The sequence below is a fragment of the Podarcis tiliguerta genome, assembly GCF_965153285.1.
Source record: "Podarcis tiliguerta genome assembly, chromosome: 9".
NCBI classification, from domain to species: Eukaryota; Metazoa; Chordata; class Lepidosauria; order Squamata; family Lacertidae; genus Podarcis; species Podarcis tiliguerta.
The window spans coordinates 42,909,838-42,928,874 of NC_139542.1; the positions used below are offsets into that span (position 1 = coordinate 42,909,838).

A 19,037-nucleotide genomic window follows, 5' to 3' on the forward strand; every position below is an offset into this window, starting at 1 on the left:
AAATCATACAAAAAAGCCCTAGAACTGAACTGAGGGAGATGGAAAGTGGAACGGCCCTATAATGAGCTCTACTACAAAAACCTGCAAACTTCTCTATTCAAATCAGTGTAGCTGGAGTGCCCTGGAAAATAATCTGCTGTGATCAAAACCTAGATCTGTCTATCAAAATGAATGATCCACCCCCCTCCACCTGCTAACCTCTAAAGCTCAGGGCATTTCTCTACTCAGATTGGTTTTACCTTTGCAAATTAAATGAAGTGGTCGGCTTATTTTAAATGCTGAAATGCAGCTTTTGGGGGGCACTTGAGTCCACAGAGCAGCTCAGGATTTTTAGAGTCTCTGATCCAACTCAGATTGCTTTATTGACAGTGCAATTCAGCTTTAATATGTGAAAACCTCACCTGAACCATGCCTATTTGTCTCATAATTTGGGCTGCAAACAGAGTTAATGCACATGTCTAATATCTTAGAGTGCTCAGGACCACACAAACCAAAGCTGAACTTGAAACTGTATGGCACATGTTTATTCATTACACCGGAAAGGTCAGTGCTGTCCTCTCACCCCTGGCTATCCATGGCTCACTCTAGTACAATCTGTTAAGATGGAGAGCACCTATCAGATGCAATCAATTCAAAACTATTTGCAAATTTACTTAATATTTGGCAGTATCATTTACAGTGTATATGCATGGAATGTTTCTGGGGGCAGGGTATATGAGGGTTGTTTGTTATATGTATTTTTAGAAACTGAAAAAGAAAGTTAAGAAGTGAGGGGGGGGGGAGTAATTTACCACAGTCATCAGGGAAATAACACATTTCTTTGCAGGGGTTAATTTAATCCAGTTCATTTACATTTATGAATATTCAGGACTGCTTGTGTAACTATCTTGGGAAATATTTACATCCCATTCAGCAAGGGCAGAGGACAGGGCAGTCACAGACTTCCTGTGCCCTCTCTAAATGTTCATTCGTCACCAATGTTCTCTTTTAGTTACCGTTTTTCTTCTGAGCATTCATACTCTGCATCCCTCAGAACAGAACGCAGCCTGCTTACCATCACGGCCAGATACAAGTGCTTTGAAATGTTAGGCCAATCAATCATCCTGAGAGGCTTTTTATCCCAGCTATTCATTTATGGCATTGCATTCACATCTGCAAAAAGATGGGCCACAAACATAGCACGTTGCGAGAAGAACAGGTGGGTGTGCTAGCAATGAAAGATGATTTAGACTTCATTATTTGATTAGCAGGCAGGCACAAGACACTTCTCAGATAATATTTAGGTGTAGAGGTAATGAAAATTAATGGGACTAGAAATAGGTCACATCCTTCAGCCGATGCATTCACTCACATCATGCTTAACTGACCCCGGTTCATTCGCAGGGCCCTTTATTTTGGGGAATAGATGTGGATGTCTTGCCTTGAAGTTATTGGCATTGCTGTCTTCTAAATTCAGGGCTTGCTAACGTGGGAGCTTCTGGGAGCAGTACTTTCTGTGGCAACTGTGAAAGGTCTAATTAAATTCCCCCTAGAAGTTCACACTAAACGAGAGACTGTTTGCTATTCCTGTTCCTGTTTGCAGTGGGTTGGCCTCCTCTACAGGCCCTCACAGCGGCCATTTTGTGAATGGCACCCACGGCACTTTCTCAAATTTCCAAATGTGCTCCCTGACCCCCCAAAAGTCTGGCATCTGCCTTGCTTTAAGCATCTGGTTGGCCCCTGTGAGAACAGGATGCTGAACTAGAGGGGCCTTTGTTAAAATCCAGCAGGGCTCTTATGTTCTTCACCCCGTAAACTCAGACGCCCGCTTGGCAAACGCCACATTGGGGGCAGCGAATTCTATGGAGAAACTACAGCCCCTTTCTTTTCTTTTTTGGCTGTTATAAAATCCGGTGCATCTTAATTTCCTTTAGCATCTGCCCTTCCTCAATAATAGAGCACTGCAGTGTGGCATAGCAGTTGGAGTGTTGGACTAAGATGAGGAAAAACAGGGTTCAAATCCCCACTCAGCTCCGAAGCTCATGGGCCAAGACCTGAGGTCAGCCAGTCATTTTGACAGACTAAGTTACCTCACAGGGTTTTTTCTTCTTTTTTTGTGAGGATAAAGTGGGGATGAAGAGGACCATGTACAGTGGTACCTCGGGTTAAGTACTTAATTCGTTCTGGAGGTCTGTACTTAACCTGAAACTGTTCTTAACCTGAAGCACCACTTTAGCCAATGGGGCCTCCTGCTGCTGCCACATGATTCTGTTCAAATCCTGAAGTAAAGTTCTTAACCCGAGGTACTATTTCCGGGTTAGCGGAGTCTGTAACCTGAAGCGTATGTAACCTGAAGCGTATGTAACCTGAGGTATCACTGTATTACCACCTTGAGCTCACTGGAAGAAAGATGGGATATAAATGTGGTAAACTGCTTTTTGGGGAACCGCTCTGAGAGGTTTGTTTTTGTTTTTTCCAACAATCCAGCGGTGTATAAATTTATTAATAATAAATAAATGTCATAGATAAGAGTAAACTTCCACCCAGCTCAATGATGTCATCAGGAAGGGACAGCTCTGTTTGCAGTTGGTTGCAGAAATCTGTCCCACTTCTGTCAAAGCGGCCGATAAACCTGCTGCTAGCTCAACAGAACTAGGTCCTGCAAGTTAAAAGCAAGCCCCCAAAGGTCTCAAATCCCTCAGGTGCTCAAAAAATGCCAGGAGGAGTACAGCAAGGAGAGCCTGGGGACAGTTTGAAGAAGGCGCTGTAAAAGAAACATCGCTGGAATGGAGAGAACGAACTGCGACATCGCAGTCATGCTTCCTTCCCCAGGCCACATTGGAAACAGTCAAGTCTGCACCAGCAGCGCAGTTTGATTCCCAGCCACCTGAAATGTGGATTAGGGCTTTCGACAGCTGGAGAATCCTCCATTTTACATGCAAAACCAGAATTGCCATGTGAGTACAGGAATCTATTCCGCGAGGGGGGCTCTGGCTGATTAAATATCTTGTGAATAACACAAAGCTCAGTATACTCTAAAGTGGTCAAAGCCTTCACAGACTGTTTTGTGATTTATGAAGGGGTTTAGCTGAACCTCTGCCATGAATGTTGCTTGGGACCTGTCAGTGGTACAGCTAGATAATTGTAGACCCTGGATTTAATTGTTTGCTCTCTGTGTGTGTTTGTGTGCATTAAGCAACTTTTATCTTCTTTCCCCACCTCCCTTTACAACTGGTAGAGAAAAACAAAACAAATTTGCCTAACTCTGATTTATATATCTACTCAGTTTTGCACTTTGATTGATTAAGTGTATTTATATGCCACTTTTTGCACCATGAACATCAAAATACAGAAGCAATGGAAAATACAAATATACAGAATACAGAACATGTCAGTAAATCCAGAAATGACAAAAACCTACAGTTTGGCCAGTGCAGAATAAATGTAACATTACAAACAACAGCAGCAACAACCCAGGCTTAAGAAAATAAATGAAAAACCAAACAAATTTTAAACTCACTTAAATCTTAGCACTATTACGAACACACTAAATTAAGTTTGCTTCTGCTTCCCAGATGCTGAACATATTGGGGAAAAGCACCAGTTATTGTAGAAAAGGATAATATATATTTAAAGTAAAAATAATAAAATTAGCATCTATAAAAATGTGCATTCCTGGCCAGCTACTGCTGACTATTATTTTTTGTTTTTGTTTTTTTAAAAAACAATAACGGAGTGGAGAAGAATGTTGCAGCTGCCAGTCAGACCCTTTGGGCCAGCCTGGCATTCCCATGCAAGCCTAAGTGCTGACGCTGGGTCTGTGGGTTGGATTACTGTAACGCTTGCTGTGTGGGGCTTCCCTTGAGGTTGATCTGGAAGCTGGTGCAGAATGCTGCAGTGAGGTTACTCAGCGGAGTCTCCAGTTGCATACATATTACACTACTCCTAAACGGGCTGCAATGGCTGCCAGTAAGCTATGAGGCCGATGCCAAGGTTTTTGGTTTTAGCCTATAAAAACACTGGATGATTTTACTTCTGAGCTAATATGCATTGGAGATTCAAACTGCCAGTTTACTTGGGATTGCCATCTAGAATTCTGTTAAGCATTCCTTCATGGGGAATAATATATGTACCTGGCCAGTTCCATTGGCCAGTTTCATCAGCTGGGGCTGATGAGAGTTGGCAGTCTGATAACAGTTTGAGGACCGCAGGATTTCCATTTGCTGCTGTAGTTAAGTGGATTTTCCAATGTTGCACTACCAATTTGTCTTCTTTCTTTAATCAATGTTTTTAATTTCTGAATGGTTTTATACTGGAACCTTCTATTGCTACCTATTTTTTTCCAGACCTCTATGTGCTTACTCAGAACATGGCCCTTTGAATATAGTTATATTGGGCTGTGTCTGATAAGTAGTTTGTAGTTTGTTATTGTTGCAAACCGATTTGGAAAAGCGGCATGCTAATACTTTAAAATTAAAATAATACACTTTCAAATGAACAAAAAGGGGTGGCAAAAAAGATTGTTAATAAAGATCTGACTAAAGATGGATGCTACAGTCTCCTATTAAAAGGACTGGATCATATTACACATTTTGCAGAACCAGGAGGATTAGTTTGTAATGCAGTAGGAACTTGAGTGTTGGCTCTTGAATAGGACAGAGTAAGTCAGAGTCCTTAGAAATCCATATTCCAAGGAAATGGTGTTGTAGTCACTCTTGAATGTCCAAGGGATTTTGCTTGCTGACACCAAGTTGATGTTTGTCCAGCACTAGAATTACAAATGTCTCCTGTTTTATTTAAAGGGACATTCCCTTTTCTACACATTTTCACATCTGTACTGCTCTCTTTTTCCAGCTCAGGAACTTCATATTTTATGAAATTAACCCATACTTCAGAAAACGAAAACTTCTACAGCTCCAGCATCATTTCCTCCCCTTTCTTCCTTTTTGGTCTTACTGTTAAGGTTGCTTTGGCAATTATAGCTCTCCATTACAAGGCCAATCATTTGTCAAAGGTGACTGTGGCTAACTTGGAATGGGTTTGCTTTCCAAAGTTGTCTCCATAGGTAAAAGCAGCCCTGGGTCTGCACTGTATGTAGCCAACTTGGAACTGAAATGCTTTAGTTTTCCAGATCCATATCTTCCGAAGGGAAGGGCTCTTTGCATGTACTTGAAGGCATTTTGTTCATTTAAAAAGCAAAACAAGCGTCGTTTCCCTTCAGAGGGGAAAGGTATTCTGTACATTCTCAAATGCACTCTGCTCTTAGTGAAAATTAAAATCAAGTGTAAGGTGATTTGCTATAGGACAGCAAGGAAAGACTTTTGCCCACCCCCCACTTTCTGTAGAAATGTGTTGGCGCAACCTGCTGCTAACACTTCTTTCCCCTGCCAGTTCTTAAAAGCAGACCAGAGAAAGAGTGTAAATAGTTTCCCTACAATCTCTAGTTTGATAAATGAGTGTTTCAGCTCATATCTGCAGTTCTCTGGCTTCCTTCCTGAGTCAGTGTCCCTTGGCTGAGCTGTAAGCGTGCTCAGAGGAAATGCCCCTCTCGACACTTGGGGAAGCTTCACACATAAGTCCCCTCACCCCCATGCCAGGGGAAAGTACTGCCCGCTATCATGTGTGAAAATTGCGTGACTCTGTTTTGCCACGTGAACACACATGTTCCAGAAGATTAAACGTGCTTAGTTGCAGTAAAATGGATTCTTACTCAGACAATTTTCACACACAGAAGTCTACCGAGATATAAGGAAGATTTCTTTTCCTCCACTGAGGCTGTGATCCCAAGCATGGTTACTATGTTAGTTGGAGCCTGTGTCCAGGAAAGCATGCAAAAGCCTAATACTGCAATGCTAAACACACATATAGGGAAGTAAGTCCCACTGAACAGGTAAATTCTATTATTTTAAATCATTTATGAATTACTTCCTAGGAGACATCCTAAAGCAATTTACATTAAAAATCAATTATATATAAGTCAATTACATATACCAAACAGTTAAAACTATTGCATATCTAAAAATCATTTTTAAAAGGAAAACAAAATCTCATTAAACCATTAAAAAAGACCAATGATAAATATGCATAGGATTGCTCTGCACAGATCTCTCTGTGTGGCCAAATATGTCATAACTTAAATACTGGCCTTTGTGGACTAACTATAAATTGTGAAGGAAAAAAATAGAATACCATGTTTATCCAGTAACCATGCTGATTGGGTGCTCATTAATGGCACAGCGTCTGCCTGGAGGGAGTTCTCAAGTGGTGCCATGCTCACAGGGCTCTGTCCTGGGCCCTGTCCTGTTCAACATTCTTATAAATGACTTAGACAAAGGTACAGAGAAGATGCTTATCAAACTTGCAGATGACACAAAGCCAGGAGGGGTAGGTAACACCATAGAACACAGAATCAAGATTTGAAATGCTATCAATTGACCAGAACACTGGGCCATAACTAACAAGATGAAATTCAGCAGAGGTACATGTAAAGCCTTCATTTAAGTACCAATATATCAAGGGCACAAGGATAGGATGAGGATGAGGGAGACCTGGCTTGGCAGCAGCACACATTTTAAAAGGATCTAGTTGATCACAGGCTGAACATGAGCTGGCAGTGCGCTGCAAGTGCTAATAAATGCAATCTTAAGATGTCTTAACAGAGTGTCCAGTTCACAGGAAATAATAGTTCAGATCAATTCTGCACTCGTCAGGCAGCATCTGGAGCACCTGCCCACCAAAATGTGGCCCTCCAGGCTTCTCTATCAGGCCCTTGAGACTTTCCCCCAGGCAACAAACCCTCCTGAGCCATACCTTTCACCAGCGCTGGTATGCTGTTGGGTGTTTTGGACTTGCTGCGAAGTGTCCTTGAACTCTGATAATGTTTCTTGCTTGCCTGGATGAAGGATTGAGAGCTGGCTGTGATGCCTACTGCACACATGTAAAAATTGCATTCATTGCCCTGACCACTTTTACCTTTGGCTTGGCCCACCACTGACATGAGGTCCTGAAAGCAAATGTGGCCAAAAAAAGGCTGCCCACCCCATCCTAGAAAAAATATGAAGCAGGTATGAGAACACTCACGCTGGTCCCCTCCATCACCTTCCCCATTGTCAGTGTAAACAATACTGAGCTAGATGGGCGAATGATCTGACCTGGTTTATGGCAGCTTCTTGTGATCTCTCCACCAGCTGAAGGTAGACAGAAATAAGGATGTTCTTCAGGTGCAAATCAATGAGATTTGGTTCCAAGGTTAAATAGTAACTGGTATAATTTTTTTCTAGGAGCTCTAGTTCTGAGACTCAAAACAAGCTGCCATGTTGATGAGCCTTTGCTTTAGTTTGAAAATGACTGCTGCTGTATGTTTAAGGTTTCAGCAAGCCGTGCTGCTGTTCATTTCCCCTTCATTCAGGTTTTTATCTTGTTTTCAAGGTTTGGCAGAGAACATGATAAAAGCTGCCATAATATTTAATCCAACACAAACAGTGATTTGCCTAGGACTGTTCAGACAATCATCTTGTTCAAATGATTGATCATTATGGCATATTTCTTTAGGAAAAGGTGCCTTGCGAAGGCTCCGTGAGGCTCTTTAGCTCTTTAGCTTTCTGTGTATATGCCTTGCTTTTGCTCAATCAACTGAAAATAGAAGGATGTCCACAGGGTTTTGTGGACATGGTTCCAGACAGAAATCACAGTGCCAGTAGCAGAGGGACATAGACCTCCTCCCACTCCCCCCTACTCAAGAACATCAGAAGTGATCTGCTGGATTAGGCCCATCTAATCCAGCTTCCTGTTCTCACAGTGGCCAACCAGATGCATGATGGGATGACCACAGGCAGGACACAAGCGCAACAACACTTTCCCCACTTGTGGTTTCCAGCAACTGGAATTCAGGGGCATACTCCCTCTGACAGTAGAGGTAAGACCATAGCCATCATAGCAATTTGGTAGGTGGCACTGTGGGTTAAACCACTGAGCCTAGGGCTTGCCGATCAGAAGGTCAGCGGTTCGAATCCCTTGTGACGAGGTGAGCTCCCGTTGCTTGGTCCCTGCTCCTGCCAACCTAGCAGTTCGAAAGCACGTCAAAGTACAAGTAGATAAATAGGTACCTCTCTGGCGGGAAGCTAAACGGCGTTTCCATGGACTGCTCTGGTTCTCCAGAAGCGGCTTAGTCATGCTGGCCACAAGACCTGGAAGCTGTACGCTGGCTTCCTCGGCCAGTAAAGCGAGATGAGCGCCACAACCCCAGAGTCGGCCTCGACTGGACTTAATGGTCAGGGGTCCCTTTACCTTTACATTTTATCATCCATGAATGCTTTTACTTGGCCCCTCTGCTAGTGGTCTCTGAGGATGCTACTTTAGGAGACCCTAGGTTGGCCAGATGCAGAAGACGACAGGGTTCCTGTGCCCTTCACGAAGAGAGAATTTCAGAAGCTGTAGCTTTCGTAGTGAGCTGCACCTGCTACAATTCCTTCTTCTGAACAACTACGAAAGATGCTGGAACCACATCCCATTTTGTATCTGGCCACCTGAACACCTGAAGAGAGTTCTACTTGGTTCCTCTGCTGCCTGCCTGCCACCAGTCCACCTGGGCCAGGAAGTACCCTTGGTTAATGGGGCTAGTACGAAAGATTGAAACTTCCCAAGTGGGAGTGGTGGCCTGCCATGTTCACCTAGTGCTGCCTTTGGTAATGTTTTAAGTGCCAGGCAATATCTGTTCTGTTCTTCCTTGCTTTTAATGGAATCTGATGGCTTTTATTATAATTGGCTCCCTTTTTGGTTTATATGGATTTGTAGTTATTGGCTCATTATTACTGCTCACACAAACGCAACCACACCCTGTTTTTAGTGTTTTATACCTTTTAACATTGTAAGATTTTGTTAGCTGCCCTGATTAATATATGAAAGGTGGCATATACATTCATTGAATCAGCTTATGTCCACCTCAGTGTCTTGGACTATGACTCTCATCGGCCCCAGCCAGCATAGTTTTCCTCCACTATCTTTTGCATTATTTTCTACATTTGTATCTCACCCTTTCTCCCAGGTGACAAGTACACATGGGGAGTCAATGGAGCCTTTAATCCCCTTGCTACTCAGGTGCTGTCTAGGCTCACATTTGCTTAGCTTCAGGAATAGGTGTATATCAGGTGTATACCTTTAAATAAGCCATTGCCTGAGGGGTATAAAAACAAAAATAAGAGGCATTAAGTGTTGCTTTAACTCCAGTCATCGTATTCTGTGAAATATAAGAAGAATTTTAAGGAGCTCCCAACAACACAATTCATTAAAACCCACTGTGTAAGATGTGGTTTTGAATGTTTCCCTGATTGTGTTAGTTTTATCTTTACTGTTCAGCTATTGTTTTAGTGTATTCTGTCTCCGATTAAGCCTTTCAATATCTTTACTAGTAGTGAAATTTCTTTCACTGTTTATTATTTCCGCCCCATCAACCCATCTGCTTATTTTAGCTACTTGTTCCTTCCTCTTTTCTGGCTTCTGCATGGAACTCACCAAGGTCAGAGATTTACATTTCAGCTTTGTTTGTACAGTATAAGAATGCAGGCAAGGGCTTTTAATTCATTTCTTCTTTATGGGTTTGCTGTAGCGTTTGAAGGCTTTGGGGGAAAGGACTGTTTCCTTCCTTGAGGTCTGTTTTGATGCAAGAGTGAGAGATACTTCCTTAAGTCAAGCATTTCACTTGACTGAACAATCAGTGTTTAATATTAATTGGAACATTAGTTTAATTAGCACTCGGCTAATTCAGTTCACTGTTCAGCATACCCCCAAAAGGCAATCACTGTTGCTGAGTCACAAACTTGAATACCTTCAACAGTGGTACTCCTCTGTCTCCATTATGCAGATGTTTCTAGCTGCCACCTTCCCAATTTTATTGTGCATTCTTTTTCACTGATGTGAAAACTTTTCATAGTCTGTTCCTCTTCTGCCCCAGCCATGCATTGTGTTAGTTGTTAGTGGTCATTATATTTAGAACTACTTTAATTTTCCCTCTGTCAGTCTATCAGCAATGGCCGCTCACCCATCTCAGGTGGGCCATGGTTGCCGACCTTCATCCTATCTGCCATCCCCAGCAGCAGAAGCCCACGTGTTTGCCAGCCATTAGGGGAACCCTCTGCATGGCAGAAGTACCAAGCAGGATTTCTGCCAGAAGTAAGTGGGCCAATCAGGGACCCTGCTGGAGGGGCAGTGCCTTGCCACCTGGCTGAGCATTGGCTGTGGGCCATGCCCAGGAAGGCCAGCAACTGATCAGGCCTTACTCTCTGTTATCATGTATTGTTCCTAGTTGTTCCTGGGAAGAATTTCTCTTCTTGCCCAAATGCTTCCCCTGGGGTTGTTGGCTGGCCTGGGTTTGAGCTGTTTTTGTATTTTTCACCACTGTCCCTGGGAAAGCCCTCTGTTTACTGCTGAATTGGAAAAAAAGTCAATCTGGTTTTCTGTGGATTGATGTTTGTTCAGATAAGTATGCATAAGTAAGCAATGGGTTTTCCCGGGCAAGTGGTGGAACAAAAAACCCCCACAACACCCCTTGGATCTGTGACTTGAAATCACGGGACAAACCAAAGTGTCTTAAGTGTTTGATCTCCTGAATTTACTAGTTGTTGGATCTTCAAGTGGTGCTATCAATGAAGATTGATTTATAGGAAATGTATATTATATGGAGGGATACAGGACAGAATTGCAGCCTATTGTTTATTGAAAACGGAGCAGTGGTCCCAGTTTGGAGAACCAGGAAACTGCATTTTCTCTTATATTCATTGGATCTACTACTGAATAAATGGTTAGAAACCGAATGGTTAGAAATTATTATAAAAAAAGGAAATTGAATGAAAAGCAGTTTAAATGGCTTAAATGACTGAGACTAGTCTAATGAGTTCCATGGGATTAAGTCATGGGATGTGTGTGTGTAATATTTAAGTCCTCTTCAAGCATTCTGAACAAATGCCTGGAGAAGATAGCAGGATCACACACACAAGCCCTGTCCCCAGTGTAACAGGAGACCATGTGTTGAGTATGAAGGTTTGAAGGGCACGTCTAACAATGTTCAGCCGAGTGCATTAGAGGTCCCCACGTGATCCAGAACATGACAGTATCAGAGTTTGCAATTGTGTGGAGACTTTTAAGCTCAGCTAAGCTATTGGGGTGGGACGCGGGTGGCGCTGTGGGTTAAACCACAGAGCCTAGGACTTGTGATCAGAAGGTTGGCAGTTTGAATCCCCACGACAGGGTGAGCTCCCGTTGCTCGGTCCCTGCTCCTGCCCACCTAGCAGTTCGAAAGCACGTCAAAGTGCAAGTAGATAAATAGGTACCGCTTTGGCGGGAAGGTAAACGGCGTTTCCGTGCGCTGTTCTGGTTCGCCAGAAGTGGCTTAGTCATGCTGTATGCCGGCTCCCTCGACCAGTAGAGCGAGATGAGCACTGCAACCCCAGAGTCGGTCACAACTGGACTTAATGATCAGGGGTCCCTTTACCTAAGCTATTGGGTTATGCTGAATGTGAGATCTGGGTGGCATATGGGGGCAAACTGATACTCCCACCCCACCCAATACACATTTTCTCCTCCATGAAATGCTTGAACACCTTAAGAAAATATCTGCATTTGGGGGAGGGGTGCCTTTGATTTGCATGTGGTTTTGTTGTTGTTTTGCTGAAATCCATTCTCTGTTTGGGGGCAAGTTGTGTCAAGCTCGATGTCAGGAGACTACTCTGTGCACTATGAATGGAGTCTATAGAGATTGCATGTTCAGTCTGGCATAGATTCTGACTCCTAGACAGACAGCCGATGTGGGCACACCCTTAGTGTACGGCTGAATAGCGGTAAGTGGGAGGAAGAAATTGATGTGCCAGTTATTCCTTTAGGAGGAAAAGAAACCTCCGCTCCCTCACAAAAGGGAGGAGGTGTTCTGGAATGTTATTTTATTTTAATATAATTGTTTAGCTAGGATAGAATATCGCTTTGTCATATAAATTCACTTCCACCCCTCTAATTGGTAGGTTGTCCAGAAAATCTTTCGGTTTGGGGGAGGAGGGGCATGGAAGGGGAATAACAACAAGAGAAAAATAATAATCATTGTGTTGAACATTTTTTCAAGGATGCTGTTAAGAATAAATTATGGGCTGGAACAAAAAGAAGAATATTTGTGAGGCTTCACCACCATAATCTCTTGAATATAAATCCATTTGGGCAAGGTTGAAGAGTGAAAACATCTCTTTGCTTTGGAACTTAGGCCAACTTGCTTCAATTAACAGAGCCTAAAGAAACCTCACCCATTACTCCTTTGTCCCCTATGACTTCCGTCTGAAATTCTTGTGCTCAGTACATTATTTCCAGAATCTTATGCAAAGGGAGTCACACTTTGCGCTTTGTTTCTTGTGGCCTATTTTTCTGTTCCTGTCATGGGATGACCTTTAAAGTAAGCGTGCTTACTTTTGTTGGTGTACAATGTGGTGTGTTCGGCTGCTGATTTTGCATGAAGAAAAACTGACCGCAGGTCAGGAGCATAGTTTTACAATGACGTAAATAGCTCTTTGGTACTGAAAATGCCTTTAGAATGATGGAGAGGTGAGTCATTCTGCATCTTGGGCCATTTGTAATTGTTTTGAGTGGCTGCTGCTAGTTGCTCTCAGTTGGAAATACTGATCTACAGTGGCTGCTTCCATAGTAGGCATTTGGGGAACCATTGTAACTTCTGCCCCATACCTGAGCCCAGCAGGACTTTATAGAGTAGTAGGGCTGCTGCTATATCCACACTTCTGCTGTGTATGGCATTCAGGTGGAGCCCTTCTCTCCAACCTGCTTTGGCTTTGAGATTGGACCTACACATTGACATACCAAGAACTGCTCTCGTTTAGCTAACTTCTGGATACGTCTTTGTTCTTCACAAGCAAGGATGGAAATGCCTAGTCTGCTGCAAGCACTGTTGTAGGTGCATAGCTTCAAAACTCTTCAGATATGTATATACCGTACTGGAACAGTTCACAATTTGATACATATTGTGGATAGTTTGTGCAGGACATTTTGTGTGTTTTAGGGGAGGTATGTCCCTGGATATGTTTAATTCTTTTAGCAGCCATAGCTGTTCAGAACTGAAAAAATAGGCATGCAACATCCTCAAAGCTAAAAGAGACCCCCCTCCCCAGCAACATGCGACAATTCTGGCGATCTTGTGTTTGCAAGGTCAACGTTTCAGCGAAAAATATCTCTCAACTCAGCTATATAGTTGCAAATAAAACGTTTTGAGTGTGTTGTAAGGTGCATTATACAAATGTGACACTAGATGGTGATGGTGAGCTATGGCAAATTCAATATATATTTTTTTCAAACTGTTTTTTTAAAAAAGCATTTTCACAACGTGTTTTAAATGTGTCTAGATTCCACCTCCATTGTTTTCCACAGAGATCAACCAGAAGTAGCCACAATTTCTGGCTCGTCTCCACCTTGAAATTTCTGGAGGAAATTTACCCCTTCAATATTCTGCTTGTGCAATTAGGTTGGGGAAATGCATGTAAAGCATGGGGGAGGAAGGAGCAGTAAAATTTTTTGGCCGTTCTGAGGGGCTTCCATGGCAATGAGTAAAGCCTGCATGCTCAGGTGGAAAGATTGTTTCATGACTGTAGGATTGTCACTGATCCTAAAAGCATCACGCATGAGCAAAAGCCTAACAATAGAACTCCTAAAATTAGAACACACAAACAGTGACATTGAACAGGGTGACACTTCAGCTATTTTTGGTCTTTTGCATTTTGAAAGATAAGCAGACCTGGAGCTATTATGCCTTTGGAGTCTTATAACTAGCATAAGGCCTGCCTGCTCTGTTTATTATACAGCTTTAGAACATGAATGTTTACTGGAATGGCTATTTATTTATTTGAACTTTGAGTTGGATGTCATTCAGATAATAAAATGAAAGCAATAGACAAATAATTCACAAATTAATTCACCAGCAGTTTTTCTTTTACAGTGTTTTGGAGAATAAGAGAGCTTCCTGAAAGATGTTTGAAATACTTATTATTACATTTACCAGGCTGGTCCAAATGGTTGAAGGAATAGGTACAGAATTGAATGTATTAACAAATGTTTTGATGATGAATCAATATTTGATATTGTTGACCCTGCTTTTTTAGAAACAAGACTTGCATTCTTCTTCTCTCTGCATGGTGGCTATTAATTTACAGCTGAACTATACACTTTTCTCGGATAGCTTTGTCTGCTTTGTAGAAAACTTCAATAGACACAGCTTTAATTAAAGTTGTAAAGACTGTTTAAAAAATATACGGTATCCAACAGAGAGTTTGTCATCAGAAACGAATAATAGTTGGTGTTTGTACAGTGAAGCTTTTTCTTCTTCTTCTTCTTCCAGAAAGAGTACTGTGCATGTGCCTGTTTTAAAAATGCCTACCCTTATTTGTTGAGAAGCGGAAGGTCAGAGTTCAACAAATTTAATTGTCAAAGATTTAATACTCAGGTTTGAGAACAGTGAGAAATATAGGCAGAGGTCATAATTCAAAGTGCATGGCCCAGTCTCAATGAGATCAAGATGCAACAGAGAGAGAGAGAAAATGGTACCACATTCTGGGCTTCTGTTTCTGGAAGGCAGTGATATAATATTGGCAATAAAAAAGGAAAGTTAATTCACACCCCTCCTCCTAATCCAGCCATAGAAACTGAACAAACACAATTGACAACACAAGACTGATATGATAGATGGAGCACATAAATTAATAGGTGTTAGCAGAACAAGATGAGAATAAGCAATGAAACCGAGGGAGAAGCAGATGAGGTAAACAACAGGGAACAGAAGGGGTGTGAGAAGGAGTTCTCTGAGGAATTAGCTGCATTTGTGGGCAACTATGGCTGGTAGTGATAGGCATTCATTTTTAAGACAGTTGCTAGAAGTGTGTTACAGGTCTTGTCAACTTTGGTGCACACACACACATATCCCTTTTGTCCCACCGTCATCTATGGTGAAGAAAGGTTTTTAAGCTGTTTTTGAAACGCTACAAAGTCCTGTTAATCAAAGCTGACAGTGGGATGAGTCAGGGTTGCCATATTTTGAAGAGCAAAAGAGAGGACATATTTGCCAACTTCTACTTTTAACTGTGGATTTCTATGACGACTCTACCCATGAAAAAAAGGACGTGTCCTGGACAAAGAGGACATATGGCAACCGTAGAAGAGTGCACATACCGCAGGCAACAATGCCTCTATCATACCATCTCTGACAAAGGCGATTATCTGTCTCTAGCTCAAGCTGCATGATAGTCAACAGAAGAGGGATACCTTAGGATAGGCACAGAGTTGTACAGAGAAGATTGGAAGGGGTGTTTGATGCATATGTCTAGCAAGGCTTCTGAGTTATGTGCCTCCTTGACCAGTAGTAATAAGTTAGGGATACATGCAAGCCTTTTATATTCCTGGCATAGGGTTGTATCCAGTGGGGTCACTCAGCTGGTGTTAAGACTTCTGTCACCAAATAGGGAAGGGATTCCTCTTCCTTCCTCTCCCTGTATCTGCTCCAGATGGCTGGGAGACCATTCTCCAGAGCAGATTTAGCAGGGCACAGTGAGGGGCTAAAAGGGGAGGAGAAATCACTGACAATTGCTTCCTTCTGCTGAGTGGCACAGTTGGTTCAACCCCTAGTTTTCTTGATCATGCACCATGCCTCTCTTTTCTTTTCAGCCAATTTAAACAGGAGACTTTTAGCTATGTCTTTTCAGCTACAGCGCTGTGCCCACTTGAGTAAGTCTCATTGGGTCAGTGGAACTTGCTTCTGAATAAACTTGCAAAGGATTTCATTGTGAGACATCTAAATAATTAGTATCCAAAAACAAGTTTGTTGCAACCCTTGATTGCTTCATGTACTGCTTGCGGAAAAAATAAATAATTTTCAAAAAAACTTTTGATGGGAAGTATCTGACATAGGGGATAAACTCAGGCAAGTAAATCTTCCTTGTGTAGAATAGAAATTGTCACTGTCCTTTTAATTTCACTATTGTAATCACAAAGTGACATCAGCTTTGCTGAGGTGCCTGGAAAGCTAGATGAGAATCAATGGCAGCACCATCTATCAACATGAAGTCTAAATCAATGTAGTTTTGAAGCATGGTACTCAATAGCAATGTCACTGGCTGGAAGGGTTTGCTTGGGCATTTTTGCTTGTTCTTAAATAACTGTGTAGTGACATACTTGTTTCCATCTTATTTTTCCTGGCTAAGAACTAGTTCACATGTCTATTTCTGTGGTAGAAGGCACAATTCACCATGACTATGGTTCACAGAATCGTACAATTTGATTAATGTAACCTTTGGGGCTTTGGATGTGCTTCCAGAACGGCAGCTTCCCATGCTGAATAAATGCATAAATAAATAAATTCACATTGAGAAGAATTTCATATGCACTTTATTATATGGCATGGGAGGATGCCGTTCAAAGGAAAGTTGGAAGTCCCACTAGGTTCAGGCATGTCTAATGTAGCTTTCCGATTTGCTGACCACAGATTTTCCCCTCCCAACATCTACAGCAACAATAGGGCAAATCCTTCAGGGCTTTGGTTTTAAAAACTTAGTTCTATATAAGAGCTGTGTGGCCTACAATCAACATGTATAGAGCCATTCCTAAGACTAGGAAGTATGTAGAAGTGGAAGATGTCTCAGAATATAAGAAAAGTCAACTTCTTTTAGAAAAATTGGCTGGTTGTTTTGTGAATCTACGCCCGTGAAGCTTCTATTATCAGTTAAAGGAAAAGTGTTTTGGGTAGAACTGGCATCAAGTATGTTCTTGCAATATATATATATATTCTTACACATTGTATTTTTTGAGATTTGTGCCAGAAATGCCTATCACAGGCTTTCTGAAATATTAAAATTAGATTGCCTTTGCATTAGGCACTCAAAGGCACCTCTGAGCACCTCTCACACAATTTCTGCCATATGTGAAAAGTTGTGGGTTTTTAAAATGTGATTTTATTTAATGTAAGAAGTCACATAAACAAAAAGCAATAGCATATACGGAAATGAAATTGAGATAGTTGTTAATATTGATAGTGCATAGACGAGAAATTGAAACTGTGAGGGATATCATGCAGTTTTTACATTTGAACTAAAGGATGATTTAATGAAAAGCCAATTCCAGCCTCACATCTGAAAATGTTCTAATTCCCAGTTTGTATCTTGGATTAAAAGGTCTTCATTCTTAATGGATATGTCAGAGCTTTACTCAAAGGAGAGAGATCTTGGCAGGTCATGACAATAATGTTATTATGCGTGCTGGAATATGAGACACACAGTTTGATGATATGCTGATGAAGGGTTCTAAGACATTCTTGGTAGTTAAACATAGCATGGGGTTGGAAGGAAAGAGTCCAGTTTATTAGAGTAATAACTTGCAATTGCCCCATGTTGGCACAGAAATGAGACTATCATACATTAATATATATTATCATCTTGGTCTTGTAATACTTTTCAATCAAAGAAACACTCTTTCATTTCAGCCTGGTTGATTCTAAAGGTATTTTCTCCAGATGGTTGTTGGGCTTCAGCCCACATCAGTCTCAACCAGCATGGCCAATGGTTGGGGATTGGTTCATTTTTGCAATCTGGAGAAGTGCAGATTTCACAGGATGTCTGTCTGTGTTTCAGTTGACATATTGTTCTGGTAAGTACAAATTAGGTAGGTTCGTCTTTTTCTCCTTCTTGGCAGTTGTACTCCAACAACATCTGGAGGGCCTCAAGTGCCTCACTCCTGTCATACAAGGTACATTGTCACACTAAGGGTTCACCCACACTTACCTTTTGCCCCACATTTATGAGACACAGGTCCACGCTTTAATGCTCTGTGTCTGGCTGTTTTTATTTCTTTGCTCTTCCGCTTTCCCCAGGACACCCTGCTCTTTAATGCTGAATTGGAACGAATGGCAATTTCTGTGGATTGTCGTCAGCTCTGATTCAGTCGGTAGAGCATGAGGCTCTTAATCTCACGGTCGTGGGTTTGAGCCCCACATTAGGCAAAAGATTCCTGCATTGCAGGGGGTTGGACTAGATGACCCTTGTGGTCTCTTCCAACTCTATAAGATCTAGAAGTGGTAATGAGCGGGCTTTTGTGGGGAAAGTGTCAGGGCACCCCCCCCCAAAAAAAACCCCCCAAGAAAAACAACAACATTCTGATAGAGTGTTTTAAAGAGCAGACCTGTGCCTAGAAATGCAGAAATGCAGAAAGAAAGAAAGAAAGAAAGAAAGAAAGAAAGAAAGAAAGAAAGAAAGAAGGCCTGGGTAAGTCCTGAGAATAGTAAATCTTTGCTTGCCCCTCTCTAAAGCAACTCTTTCCCTTTTTATTTTCTGAATGTATTTTATATGCCCAAGCAGACTGTTTCCATACCGCATTTAGGCAGCAAGCAGGTTATGAGCTAGATCTGCTTGACCCGGTTGCCATCTTCTCAATGACCCTTAACGGAATTGGAGTCTACTTACCGTGGTTCTGATCCTGCAAGGGCCTGCATCCTAGCCAGGCATGGCATTAACATCGAATGTTGCTGCTGTTCAATCTTGTTTTTAACCAGGAAGGCCAGAGGTTCACTCATCTGTAACATGTAGCTACTGACATAAAAGACAAAAACTGAGGTTGATAAGATAAAAATGGCCAAGCTGCACGAGAAAGTGGTGACTTTTCCCAACATAAACATTTCTGTAGCCAACGCAGCACTTCTGGGGTTTTCTTTGTAAAATGTTCCACATCTCCTTAATCATCCCGAGACAGAAAAGACAGGGAAGATACAGAAGGCCTTTGTTTCCATTTAACAAATTACTATTGCCCTGTAATATTTTTTTTTTTTAAAGGACCCTCCTTCTTTATTAGCAGCATCCTCTTTCCACAGATATGTCTTGGATATACATGGCATTGTGACAGTTCCTTTCTCCGTATGCAGCTGAGGAAGAGAAATATTAAATGCTTTGCCAATGTTTACTTGATATAGGTACTTTGGACATATCCTGTGTAGATAATGAATGATAAGGTAACATCCGCCATTGTTAAGGATTTTACTTCACAGT

General features: G+C 41.8%; 1 protein-coding gene across 13 annotated transcripts in view; it reads left to right on the plus strand.

The window, feature by feature from the left end:
* The first annotated feature begins 652 nt into the window (after positions 1-652).
* The window catches only part of LOC310685387 (uncharacterized protein), a 113,445-nt gene continuing 95,060 nt past the window's right edge, over positions 653-19,037 (plus strand). For 2 of the 13 annotated variants that reach the window (XR_014515158.1, XR_014515159.1), the window contains exon 1: positions 1,184-1,198. Coding sequence is in view for 5 of the 13 variants with exons in the window: in XM_083457666.1 (XP_083313792.1) it covers positions 978-1,198 (221 nt within the window). In the remaining 8 variants the exon portion in view is untranslated. Of the gene's footprint in view, positions 1,199-2,320; positions 2,937-13,954; positions 14,044-17,482; positions 17,647-19,037 lie in introns of those variants that run through there. The other 11 variants (XR_014515160.1, XM_083457668.1, XM_083457666.1 and 8 more) reach the window with 11 other exon arrangements.